This window comes from Platalea leucorodia (assembly GCF_965183815.1).
Source record: "Platalea leucorodia genome assembly, chromosome: 5".
Classification (NCBI taxonomy): domain Eukaryota; kingdom Metazoa; phylum Chordata; class Aves; order Pelecaniformes; family Threskiornithidae; genus Platalea; species Platalea leucorodia.
Window position 1 is genome coordinate 39382187 of NC_138827.1, and position 14246 is coordinate 39396432.

The following is a 14246-nucleotide window of genomic DNA, read 5'->3' on the forward strand; positions in this document are numbered from 1 at the left end:
CTTCCCCAATTTTTTCTATTTTCAAACTTCAAAAAATAATCAGAACTTTTACTCTCTGTACAAATGAAACAGTATTTTGGGAATATTTCAAAGAATGAATTTATGATACTGACTACATGGAAAAAAACCAAAACCACCAAACCCCTAAGGAATCAAATTTTCTCTTTAATTAGGCCTACGCATATGACTACTCACATCTGTATACACTTGCAGAATCGAAGCCATGAAAACTGACAAAATCCTCCAGAAGACATTACTGAGGCTGTCATGCAAGTATTTTCTTGCACAATGATGCCATTCCATGCACTTCTTATCTGCACTGCCTTGCTAATTCTTGCTTGAAAAGATTTACTGAAGAAAATACTGGCTTGCTTTCCAGCTAACAGTGTAAGAACGAACTGCTGCTCCTTGCATGCAGTATTTTTCCATGTAGCTTCTGGTGTATTTTCAGTGTCCAATTTACCTCATTGCAAGTATGACTTGAAACCTAATTAGTGGAGGAAAGAAGGCATGTTCCAATGGTCTATTCCGAAAAGATATCTACAAAGCAAGTGCCACTGTGCTCCTCTGTAAAACTAATGTCATACAGAGTCACGTTTCCCAATAGGCCTCAAAACTTCACTTACGTATTCACATACACTAGCAGATCGTGTCCGTGCAGAAGAAACGAAGATGCTGCGTCCCTGGGTGATGACAGAAGAGTTAGCCAGACTTCAACCAGTCTTCAGGGCTAGAGAATGCCGGTTATATCCAGAAAGGTGACAGATTTTAATACTCTTCCCTTCCTGATGAGATTTGGGTCATCATCAAATACTACCTCTCATCTAGAGACTCTAACGACTGCCTCCGTCATGTTTATCACATATATAGCATGAGCTCCAATCATAATAAAAATATTTCTGTATTATAAATTGCCACAGCAATTGTTAAAGAGACACTATCAGCTATAAATTACCTATAATTCCTTCAAACTTTTTCAAGCAATTTAAGTTTCAGATGTTTGTACCTCACGGTGGTGCTATTTAGCATTGTCTCCTTCAAATAACAAGTTTTATTACTGGAGAAGTACTCTGTTTATATTTCATGGGGAAAATAAGAGACTCTTCTAGAGAAACACAAACTTGAGTATATGATAAGTGTTGTCAAAAGCATGATCTACATTAAAAAAAGAAAAAAACAATTAAAACATTTGTTCCTCTTCTCGTATCTTGCCACTGTAAGGTTTTACTTTTTCAGCTGATACAGGAGCATGGCTGCCAGGCACAACAAGCTCCACACAATTTATGTTGGAAGTTTACCTCAATGCTGGGAGGTTGGAGGAGAACAACTTCATTAATTCCAGCTTTTGGTTCAAACAGACACTCCAGAGAACAACATAAACACGACCACTCATGACAAGCCTTGCTCCAACATCTCTCACACACACACGCGCACAAGCCCAAAGCTAGACTGGAACCTGCCCATCGAGTTTGTGATATAAACGGACTCCTGGAAACATCATCACTTCCTTAATTATCTTTTCCTGGGGAAAGTAACTATAGACAAAGCAGTAATTTATAAATACTCCAAGGCGTGTCAGATAGAAGCTTTGAGGAGGGAACTGGAGACCAAGAACATGAATCACAGTTTATGATCAAAATCAAAACACATGCATCTGCCTGAAAGAATGTGTGAGCACATGTGCACAGTGTGCTTACACGCACATGAGAGACAGAGAGCGAGGAAGAAGAGTCCACCTAGTAAAGACAGCAGCAGCAGCCCTATTTCTCTCTACAGTCCCGCAATAGCCCATCAGTACCTGCGGGCACTCACAGCAGAAGAAAACAAGAGAGTCCCATTCTCAGCTTCCAACGGGTCATTTTAAATAGCAGTCAGCAAAATTGAAAAATTTGAGTGGTCAGAAGAGTCACTCTGATGTTTTTCCTTTTGAACCTTTTAGCCTTCTGTGGTGGGCTTTGGCATGGCTTCAGACACCATTCCGCACAGCGCTCTGAAACTGAGAGCAGGTCTCACTTTCTGCGCACAGCAAACAGTCCCGTTTCTAAAAAAAGAAAACACCGAGGGTTTGCACAGCACTTTCCAAGCCATGAGAAGTCACTGCTGCCTCTTTAAGGGTAGACACGCATCCAGCCACGCTCCTGCAGGACAGCGGGCTCTGCACAAACAGGCTCCTCTGGCCAACACATGACTTCCTCTGGCAGTTCTGGTGGGCAGAACTTGAAACGATTGCCAAATCCAATGACCGGCAAATCCTGAGCTGGCTGAAAACAACCCGCAAAGACTGCAGTCCAGAGCAAACAAGATGAAAAAGCCACATTAAAAAAGGCTGGATTTTATGCAAGCACAGATGCTTCAAAGTGCTATGGAAGAGGGGGAAAAGGCTTGTAAGGGCTCTTTAAGAAATGGAGGCCAGGGTGGCTGTTGGTTTGTTTGGTTTTCCATCAATCAAGGCAATTAAGACATCAGTGTCATTTTAGTGTATTAGCTGCATAGAAGTTGCAGCTTTCAGTAGACATGGCATCCTCTGAGAAAGACATGGAATGATTACAATTTCTGTGGAGCATGCTGTCAGTATCTTTAAGGCTTTATAAAATCTATTGTGTGCTTCACTTCTGATTCGGTCCAGTGGTCCAGCAGCCTGGACAGGGCTCTTGGGCTGTGGGGAAGGGAGTAACAGCAGCCTGTGAAGCCACCCTGGTGAGCCAGTGGAGCTACCACAGGCTGTGGGCAAGCTTTGGAAAATACCCAGGATCAAGAGATGCGTGTGATGAGGGACTACTGCTTTCCAAGCAACAAATACAGGGTGTTCCTGGAGTATGTCTGCCACAGCGTCACTCACAACTTGACTCTGAGACCTCACTGGCACGGAGCACTGGTGGAAGCAGTAATTCATCTGGGCTTCCCGTTCTCGATCTTCTGATGTGGGCCCTTTCCCTCTCCCTTACAAGCGTTATGCAAAACACCGTGAAAGAAGATCGTGATAAAAAGCAGCAGTCAACCTTAAGCCTGACAGAGATGTTTGCAGGTGGCCAAACTCATTTCCCACTGTCACTCTGCAGGTTCTGGCTGGACTGATAACGCTGTGTCTGCGGGACTTCGTGAGCCACGAATCATCAAGGAACAAGCAGTAACAGGGTGAAAGTGATCCTGTTGATCTTGAGGGGCTCAGCATAACAGGAGAGCTGGCCTGCATATATAAGGTTGAAGCTAAACAAGAGTTGTGGAAAATGCATGCACCCAGATCTAGAAATGGTATCTTAAAGTGTCTCACAAAAACATGCAGTACAAAAGTAAATACTGGTTTTTGCTAACATAGGACCAGGAAAGATCTACAGCCCCGCTGAAACCCTGACAGCTGGAGAAGCCCATGCGAGCAAAGTATAGTGTACGTGTCACACCAGAACTGCAAAGTCAAACACCTTCCCAAACGGCGAAAGTCGTTTCCCAAACTACTCTGGTCTGTCAACTCCCAATACTGAACTGGCCGGCTACGCGACTTAGGGTGTCAGATCCCAAGTGACAGAGACGATATTTCCTGAAAGACACCCTCTCAGGGGTTGACTCATGAAGCTGGATGAGCTCAGCCCAGACTTTCACCAAACCTCTCCCACATTGTAGTCTTCAGGGTTTACCTTCTCACATTTGGAACGAGATCCTTTGCCACCAAGTTATTGCTCCTCTCATCTGAAGTCTCAACTCAGACTTCTCCATCTCCAGAAAGATTAAGCATCTCCACTACTTCCATCTCCTATTCTTCATCCCCAGACAGGCTGGGCAGCAACATAGCCACCTGCACCACTTCTCTCAAACCATCTCACTACAGGTAGTTCACGCCATCCCTGGTTCAAAATCTCTGCGTACACTTGCATTGCTACTTGTAAGTCTGCTGCCATAGTTAGATATCCATTACTGCTGCCAAGCACAAATGTTCAGAAAGTGGAGAGGCAAAACCAGCAAAATACTCTTGCAGTGTTGAGAACCAGTCTGTACCTTGGCAGAGGCACAGACAGGGTGCTTTCTTTTATCTTGGAAAGCTTTTTCTAGAGCAGCAACTATTTTTCTTCAAAACAAAGGCCTTTGGCCTACCAGAAGTACCAAACATACCCACATGCAGCAGTGTCGGCTTCCCACTGTACCACAGTAAATGAGCAGAGGGCAAATTCAGTGCAGCCTGGCAAACCAAGCAACACGTCCTTTATTTCCCAGCCGAAATTCTGCACCAAATATTCTGGTCAGCTCACCAGAAACATCAAATTCATACAGCCAAATGATCCAGCAGTGCACATATCCAGTATTAATGGTAGTGAAGACTGCAGTCTTACTCAAAAGTTTAATCTCACAGAAGTAACAAACTCTTTATTCTTGAGCCTCTTATTTTAAGTATGAGTTTAGGACTGTATAGGATAATAATCCAATTATTTTAATTTGGATTATTAAGCCCATGCTGCAGGGTGCTTCTAAAATTCAAACTAGCCTGCCTTGTCCATTTTAGAGAAGCTGGTCAAGCTGACGCTGAGAGCTCAGCACTAAAAACCACATTGGAAAAAGAAGCTGACTTTATTTTCACTATATCTGAGAGCCTAAAGTCTCAGAAAACAACCTAAGTGGACATTTGATTGCTACTAAATGGAAACTTATTTTAACAAGTGCACTTTTAGAGGAAGAAATAAACAAAGTGGAATCAAACAAACAACTAGGTAACAAAAACAAACAACTAGGTAACAAAAACCTCACTAACTTCAGCCATCAAATAACAAACCTTGAATTCCCTGCTTGCCTGCTCCAGACGTCCAGGCCCCCTCTGACCATGGCTCTGGTGCAGCAGGTCAGCACGTTTAAACCATGCCCAGAAAGTGGCCCCTTTATCACAGCTGAATCTCAAGGCTGTTCCCCGGATCTCCGGAGGCCTGAGCATGAAACAAAACTTTTTTCCTTGACATAGCCTTGTAGGAAACGAGGCGAAATGAACTAGGTTTTCATCACCCGCATTGTCCAGATCTTCCTAGTCCTGAAATACAAAACTATTGTGACACAGAAGAATTATCCTGAATTCAGGATGCACTGCAAAGATCAGGATGCCGAAATACATTATCAGGTGACTGTTTCAGAGTCTTTCCCTGTTCCATTTTTACAACTTAGAGGATCTCTTCCGAAAGCACTTAAATATTGGACTTAAATAATTTTGCCCATCGGCTTAGGAACCTGAGATACATCACTAGTAAGTACCTGGCCATTATAATTAGCCTGCTCTGCAGGAACTAACAGGCATTTTAATATCAGGTTTGCTCTCAAAGGAAAATATTTCTTTATTATGAAATTGTTGCCAGGTAACACTGATTAAACAGTGGGGAAAAAGTCTGTCGAATTATTACAGCCTCAGTGGCGTTACTCAAAATTATAAAAATAAAGATGGTTCCTTGATTTTCCTGCCTTCATTTCACATAACACATGTTAAACATCTGTATCAGGCATAACATCTTAAAGCTATTGAGGATGAGGATGTCAATGAAAACAATAGTGAATCTATTGCCAGGAATTCCATGTATTCACATGTATTCAATCCTAAGTATTCACATGAGATTAATTTTATATGCCCCTGCTCCCCCTTTAGCTATTTCAATTGTGGCTGTGTGCCTGAAGCAGCTCAGGGAAATTCAACTGACAGGTATAATAAAAGAATCCTCCATTAATTTAGGACTTGATAATATACCTATCTAAGGAGTGACTTCCATCTCAAAATAATTTTTACATTTTTCTATACACATTTTTCTGGTGCAAGTCTCTAGAGTTTCCAAGGGCCTCCACAAACAACAATTCTTTCTCATAAGAGAATGAGCAGCTCCATGAGAAAGCAACTATCTCCTTTCTAAAAACTGGGAAACTGAAACAGGGAAGATACCCAAAGCCAAAGAGCGAGTTATTGTAAGAGTTCAGTAGTTCCTGGCTTTCAGCTGAGACCCAGATCAGTACAGAAATGCACACATGCACTCACTTCCCCAGGAATACTTGATCAAATAAAACAAACAAAAAGAGCTTGCATTTTTCATGCCAAGTTCAATATAAACACTTGTGGCTATTACATGCACCCGTATTCTATTTCCTACGATAAAGCATGGCCAATATGAATTGTGATAAAAGACATTTCTAAGAAATACTTGAAAGAGATTGGAACTTTTGGGGTTCTTAGTTGAAGAAAGTGTCTTCACAGTCTCAACAAATGAGATGTTACCCCAACAGGGATTAACCAAGTAAAACACAAATTCCTTGAAGATCACAGATATGATTACAGCATTTCATGATACGACCTTATATTTACCAGATTTCAGCCTTAACATGAAAGTGCCAAATTCCTGATTTAGTTTTGTAAAGTTTGTTCAGAATACATAATCCCATACATTTCCAGTCCACCTATTTTTTTTCCGTTCACAGGGAAGAAAAACCACCCAAACTTTACTAATCTTCACAGAAAAGCCTGCACATTACAGGAGGAACACAAGCCCCTGCCGTGCCCTCCCCCCACATCAGCCACCCCTCCTATGTTTAAATTTGCCAACGCTTGTTGTCTGTATATTCTACACAAGTGTCAAAGTGAGTTAAATTAATGCATACATGTATGTTGCATATTTCTGACAACCAGGATAACTGCGCAAGTATGTTTAATGCATGAGCCCTCCAAGAAATTTGCTAGGGGAAGTTTACGCTCCTCCCAGCAAGTAAGGAATGTGTAATTTAGCAGCATCTAGTACAGGGCAGGTTAAAAACAAAACAAAACCCAACCTCCTCCCCCAAAGCAAGCCTTCACTTAACATGGAATGCAAGATCTGAAAACCTTTATCAGAACTTCAGCCAACCTCTGAATGAATGCGTGACTTATTTTAAACATGCTTTCAATGCTGCTGAATCTAACCAATGTACTGTCAAACAAAAATACTGGGTTTATTCTGGAGTACACTGGAAATACTGTATGACAAACAGATCTCTACCTTTGCTATCAGCATTTGCAGGCAACAGGAAATACCTCAGCTGGTAAATCAAACTAATTTAAGTTGAGGAGATAGGTACATTCTACTTTAAGACAAAAGGCCACTTGGAGTTGGTTTTTACAATAATGGAAAAGATAACATTTGCTCTGCTTTGTTTTCCAAGTCTGATCCTATAAGTAAAACCCGATCTTTCCAAGTTGTTTACACTCTTTTGCTCGACACTGTCGCCAGCAAGCCTTGCTCCAGCTTCCTGTGCATTTTTAGAGCAGGCATCTCCAAGGGCTGTGACTGGAAACTGGTTGGGAGATGGAAGGAGGTGGCTAAGGCTACAAATTGTGAAATATATTCTGTACCCTACGCTTTGGTATACCACAGACGTACAAAGAAGAGACAGCTTGGGGCAAACCGCTTTCTTACCGTAAGCACGTTAGAGGGGGCACATGCAGCCTCTTTCTGCTAGCCAGCAACTATTTTTATTCAAAGCCAAATATTTAAATCTTCTATCGTTCTGTCAAGATGATTAGACAGTAGTGGCACAGCCTGCAACCTTGTGCATGCGTGATTCTAGCTCACATCACATGTGCACACAACTGCAGAGATAGCAGAGTTACGCAAGTAGAGCTAGGAGCATCGAACCAGAGGGAAATTTGGGTTTATGCAAATGTGCGCTTTGCAGTTGATTCATTCTGGTCTCTCGGGAGGTACAAGCTCCAGCTGTAGCCTGCTTCAACCCATCCCCAGGCACCCTTTAATAACTAAGAATTACAAGTTCCCACTATACCATGCCCCCACAGCGAGGGCACTCTTCTGCCCGTTTTCAACAAAATTTGTGATTACCTTGTGAGATCTACCCCTCATACCAAATTTGTCTACGATTTGCCAATGGATTTAAAGGGTCCTGGGTGATAAGAGAGGCACGGACAAATACATAGCAGAATCCCATAAGGCTGTTTAGCTGTTTAGCTTTCATAAGAAGCTATTGTACAAAAAAAAGATAAGAATAGAGATTCCAACTGCAATTTGGTTATTTGGTTTTCATCCCCAGAGAACTGATTGTACCTACACTTTTTTCAGGCATTCACAGTGCACTCATCAGGCTGATAACCCAGTGCCTGGTAAACTAAGAAAGGCTTTAAAAAACAAACAAAAAAACCCCAAACCAAACAAAATATAAAAATCTCTGTTCCTCATTCCCAGCCCCACCAAAAAAAAAAAAAAAAAAAAAAAAAAAAAAAAAAAAGTGTAATTTTTCTATTTGTTTCCTGACAGTTGAACTGAAGAAGACCTGACATTTTGGATTAAGGCAGCCAATGAGATGCCTACTGAAAAAATAGTAAATAGCTTTTTCCATCATACACTAGACATTTGAGACAGTGTATATACTGAAAATGAACACAACAGCTGAAGTTTCATAGATGCATACAATACACATTGAGCTGAACACACCACAAACCCAACAAGGCTGCTATTGAAGACAGTGGAAAGATTTTGATTATGGCCAAGAGTATCTGCCTTTATTTAAATCACTATAAAAGACTCCATTTAAAAGTTCTTTCAGCACAGATTTAGACCCTCTTTTTCTAAGCTTCCGCCTGCTAGATCATCATCTTTGTTCTCTCATTACAAATTCTGCTAATTGTATACACGCATGTTGCTCTCACAGGACGCAGTACTAAGGATTTCTGTGTGCAATACTGTAGGAACATGAACTAAGCAGCTCAGCTGCCATGGTATGCAATGTTTTCTTTTCACTTCGGCACACTGTTTTGATGTGTTTTGAGAGTAAACAACAGTACCGCACAACTTAACATCAAAAATTTTCTTCATGTGCTGTTGCTTTCAGAGCAGCTAAAGTTTCTGTCAGTCCCTCCAAGTACAACGTACATAAATAAGTAATCGGACCATACTTAAGTACTACCATAGTCAGCAACACTTAATTTCTGTACAGCAGTCCCCCCTCAGTGAAGCATTAAGGATGTATTACAGGGCTAAAAGAATCTGAACTTAAATATTTGTTTATCGTGGTCATGGCAGGGATCCAAAGGTATTCATGTTAATTTACAACACATTTAGGTAAACGACCTGCCTTTGAAGACAGCCAATTCTGTAAAGGCCTCTTATAGATCTAAATCTGTTTCTTATTTCCTTTGCCCATCCTGCCACCTTTTTTAAGTATACTTTGTGGTTGTGAAAGGTTATGGAGAGAGTGGCTGTGTATGGAAGCGGTTTACTCATATGACATGCAAAGCATAGGTGGACAGTATCCACACAAATTACACGTGCTTCTTTGTAGTCTTTCTGGTCACAATTCAGAAATAACTTTATTCAGCAAATTAATGTAGAACAATCCCATTTGCGGACACACTTGTAGCCAGTAATTTCCCCTTTACCTCTCTTTCATGATGGCCAAGACCTTCCTCGGGATTTCTGAGATTGAGGACGTGCACCTCCTGTGGCAGGCCTGTTGTGCCTCGGCTTGCACAGCCAGATAAGACCGTAAAACTCTCCAACAAGGCATGGACCGGGTGTGAATTGTTAACAGGCGATAAGACACATTCACTCCTAGGCACGGGACCTGCAGAGGAAGACACAGATGCACATCATTTGGAGAAAAAAAAGCAATACGTAGATTACACTTGTAAAGTAATGATCATCCTTTTGGTCACAAAACCCATGGGAACACAAGCAGAGGCTTCATGTTCATGATCCACAAAATGAAGACGTTTATTTCCGTTGCCCTTTTAAATTCTCCTGAATATGCTAACTGGTTGGTTCTTTTCTCTCTGGAAGTCTAAATTTAAAGTGTGAATTCCAAAATTGAAGGTAGTCTTGCCTCTATCAGGGAGGAAACCAATGACAAAAAAAGAAAAAAAGCCAAAACAAACCCCAAAGGAAAAACAAAGCGGTGATAGCAGTAGGAGGAATTGGTTCATCTTAGATGTGAATTATTTGTTTATGTCAAACACTGTTATCTCCAAACATTGAAAAATGCAATCATGTATATATAACAATGAAAAGTTAATCTCTACTATAAAGTAATTACATCAGGAAGGATTTGGGTGAGTTGGATTTGTTGCTTTTGAAGCAGTGCTGATTTATAGTGAACGTCGTTCAAATACATTGTACAAAACAGCAGGCATCTGTCACATGATAAAATGAAATGTTTGTTTACTGAGTCTATTTTGTGTCTGACAGCAATTATCTACACTGATAACAGATATCTAGTCCAAAACAGAGTGTACGCCCTTTCAAATAATCACCACAGCATGATGTAGTGCCGTACTCTTATGCAGTACGAGAGACAGCGTGATGTGATATAGCAAGATAGCACAAAAGCTGAAACATACGGAGCAGTTTACATTTAAACTATATCTCAGGAAACTAAAGCAAGACAAATATTTATGAAAAGCAGCCCTGCTTTTCCAAAAGGGCTCAGCCCACCCCTGACAGTAACAGATACAGTATGTTTTTGATTCAGAGGGTCACAGGAGAACGTTAATTGACTTAACCCCTAATTTGCACAAAAGTTGCTCATATAAGAATTAAGACTCACATGAACCAGTCAGTTCAGAGGCTGCCAAGGCATAAAAGAGAAATATAAGCTAGAAGCATGATTTTTTTTCCAGATAGTGTACATCTGCAATTGAAGTAAAATGCTTCTTTTGGAAAAAAGTTCAAAATGAAAGAAAATCCTCAACTGATCAAAAGGCAGAGCTCTGTCTGGTCTTGTGAAGTCTACATCCAGCTATTGTAGCACTAGAGATCATTTGACTTTGGTGTACACATATGTTTAATTACATTAGAATTGATTAATTATATCAGCTGGTTAAAAGGACAGTTCACTCAAGATACAGTTAGCAGCTGGCCATTTAGAAGTCAGAGAGTCCATCTTAAAACAGACTTCATCTGGAAAAAGCAAAGCCCTTGAGCCCAGGGAGATGTCCGCCGTGCCTCCGGCCATGCGGGCCTTGTCCTGCCAAAGGGGCCGTTCCCGAAACCCACCGGTGCACAGTACATATCCTGCCAGCTCCCACAGAACAGGAATATTTGTTAAAGGCAATGCTCAAGGCATAAATTACACATGCCTGTGCTTCAGGTACAGAGGATAAACCTCAAATCCTCCAAGCTGGTGGTCAGTGCTACTACCAAGCTTACCTCATCTAGAGAGCAGGAAGCTTGTTTATTTGGGGTTTTTTTAATTCCTTTTTAAGAATATCCATACAAAATGGGAGCAGTCCAAGCAATGATATTCAGTTAAAAAAAAAAAAAAAAAATCTATGAAAAAGTTGCCCTTTGTAACAGTTGAAGAAATATTTTAAACCTGTAACAATAACACAACCAGCAGAGAGGTCTCATTTTCCTGATGTACAAGTGCAGATCAGAGAACCTGCTAATCAATTAGCCCAGCCACTGATGTGTTAAGTCCTGCAGCAGACCGTGTTATACAACCTGCACAAAAAGCATTTCTAAATTCCACAAGCATTTCTTGGGCTGGGGAACAAACAGAGAGCCAAGGAGCACCTGTTTATCGAGTTGTTTTTTGCAGACCAGAATGGAGTTGACGTTTGTCAAGATGCTTCTATCATAACACACACACACGAAGAACAAGGTGCAAGACTCTTAACAAGACTGAGATGGAGTTGCTGACAAAAATGTGCGCTTTCCTTAGCCAAGGTTCAGGAGAAAGAGCTAATACCTCCCTCTCAGCAGATGGATTCCCTTGTGAACACCTATTTCCATGCAGTACATCTACCAATCCTCCCCTCCAGCCTTCATCTGGTCTTTATTCTGTACAAATTCGCCACATTAGAGGAGAAGACATCTGGATTTTCCCATCACTTCCTACAAGGACTCATCCACATGAAGAAGATAGTGACTGGTACGTTCAGGCTGTCTGTAACTGCCTCCCTCGCCGGCACCTCAAGCGTGCATTAAGAAAGCTCTTCTTTCAAGGCCCTCTGTTCTGCTGGACACGCAAGATGGAAATACTCCCAGAGGGAGCAGAAGTTCACATCCTGGCTAACAGTGCGCAGCTGAGCTTATCTGCACAGCTAAGGGCAGACCGAGGCATGCCTGCTTTGCCTGCGCTCCGTCCCGGCTGGACGCGGGCCAGATCTCCTGCAGAAACCCCGTCACCCTGCTGGCGGCGAGCCCACGTGGCTGTACCAGTTTTAAGCAGGACTTCTTAAGCACGGCTTACTGGCGTAGGCCCACTCTCACACCAGTGCAGCTGCGTGGCATCCGGACACACGCTGGCTCGCGCCTCGCCAGCCTGGGGCACGCCACTTCTGCCAGCTCTGTTTCGAAGGAAGGGGTGCAGAGCAATGCTCTGCACCACTCAATATAAGAAACCAACGTTTTGGGGGAGTTACTGCATTTGGTAAAGTTGCTTTCAGAACAGCCTCATAAGCGACTGAGATACAGCCCTTGAAATTTGAACCGAAGATCAGAGTATCTACCGGAGGCTGGCTCCACTGCACTTGGACCACAAATGCGGTAGGATTGCTCACGTACAAGGAACGACAGTGGGGTAAGTAACAGAGGGGTTACTCCAGATGTTGCATTTATACCGAGGTTCACGCAGGTGTTTGTGTAGCTATGTCCCAGGCCCATAGTACTCTTGCTAAGAACTCAAGACTCATGAACATTATTTCTCTTGAATGTGCTGGCAGTACCAAACAGCAATCTTCATGCACTGAAATTCACATATTTGCCCAGCCACTAAAGTGGGTGTCGTACCATGCGCAGCATAGGCTTGCATGCCTGGAGCTAGTGCCCAACTAAGGAAAACTTATTTCTAGACCATAAAGTCTACTGATGCTTAGCCGATGCATGACACAAGACAGTCCCTTCTGCCACCTTCTCTCCATTTATGCTCTATTTTAGTCTATTCTTACGCTGCACGCATCCAGCACTGCCTAAGCTATTTGCTAAAATTCATTAACATTTCTTTCCAGCAGTACCTACTGCACCTGCAGATCTGGCCCAGTCAAAGGCAAGCAGGTGCCACTTCAAGGCACTGTCACTCCAGTGGGAGCAGCAAGAGCTCTCCTCTTTCCAAATCAGCTGCTCTCACTCTTCTTGGCTCCCTCACAGACCCCTCCTGCTTATCTTCCTCTGACTAGGAAGCTAGTTACTTCCCCTAGGTACTTTAAATCCTACCACTTGCATATTTACCACTTTGAAAAAACAAACAGAAAGCCCTTTCTATGACACTACTAATCTGACTGTTTATCACCTCCATACCACCTGCTGGTATTTGAAAGCCAACATGAAACCACAGCTTCATCCTGCCTGGGCTTTACCGTTCTGCTGCTCTGCCATGCACAAACACCAGGATTGGCCTCTGCCAGCTTCCCACTCCAGCCCCACATCCCATTCCTGCCAACCTCACCTGCATCGGCGACACCAACATCTTGCCAAAATTCAGTATTATCGCTGCTTAAGGGCCAGTTCATCCAATTCACATATCGAGATTGCCTGAGCAGCTCCAAAGATGTACAGATACTCTGGCATCTCATCCCCATCGAATGGGCACTTAAAGAGTCAAAAGTACCTTCCAGTTTATACATCCTAGTGTTGCTACAAGCCTTTAGTCCCTTCTCTGCTGAGAAGGTAAGTGCGCACACACAGCCATCCCGGGGCTTTTGTTTAACTTTGGACCGTGCATCCATTTAACCTTGTTAGCGTATCCTGGCTCTGACCACAATCAAATTTTAGTTGCTTAATGCCTGCAAAGCCTATTGAAGATGGAAAGCAGGTTAGGCAGTTTTATAAGAACCGCTTATTACATATATGTTTTATGATGGCAAATGTTTAGTGCACTTAGAATTCTAGAGAATCATTTAGTATTGAATTATTTTCCCCTTCCAATTAATAAGAATATTTTAAAGGAAACCTTAATGCAGACCCAACCTTGTTTGATACTAACATCTGGAACATATTCAATACAATTTCAACATTCTTGTTTCCCATATCATCCATGCTACTAATGAGTAACATGTGTTCTGCTGTAAGAAAGTAGCAGAAAAAGGAGTAAGACGCTAAAGGGGATAATACAACAACTCAAGACCAACTCATAACTGTGATGGATTTTATTCAAATAATAAAGGCTAATATACTTTCTGTTGTATTTTCATGGAGATTTCTACAGTGTTGTCAGCTGAAAAGTGTGACCAGCTCCTGCAAATTGCGTGAATCCGTGCTGGGGGCTCCACAGCACATTAGCACAGTTCCCATATGCCGCGCCAGAGGATACAAGCC

General features: G+C 42.2%; 1 protein-coding gene across 2 annotated transcripts in view; it reads right to left on the reverse strand.

Moving 5' to 3' along the window:
- TGFBR3 (transforming growth factor beta receptor 3) overlaps window positions 1–14246 on the reverse strand; it is a 130151-nt gene that overhangs the window by 68278 nt on the left and 47627 nt on the right. For both annotated transcript variants that reach the window (XM_082314695.1, XM_082314694.1), the window contains exon 3: window positions 9374–9558. In XM_082314695.1, the coding sequence (XP_082170821.1) occupies window positions 9374–9558 (185 nt within the window). The remainder of the gene's footprint in view (window positions 1–9373; window positions 9559–14246) is intronic.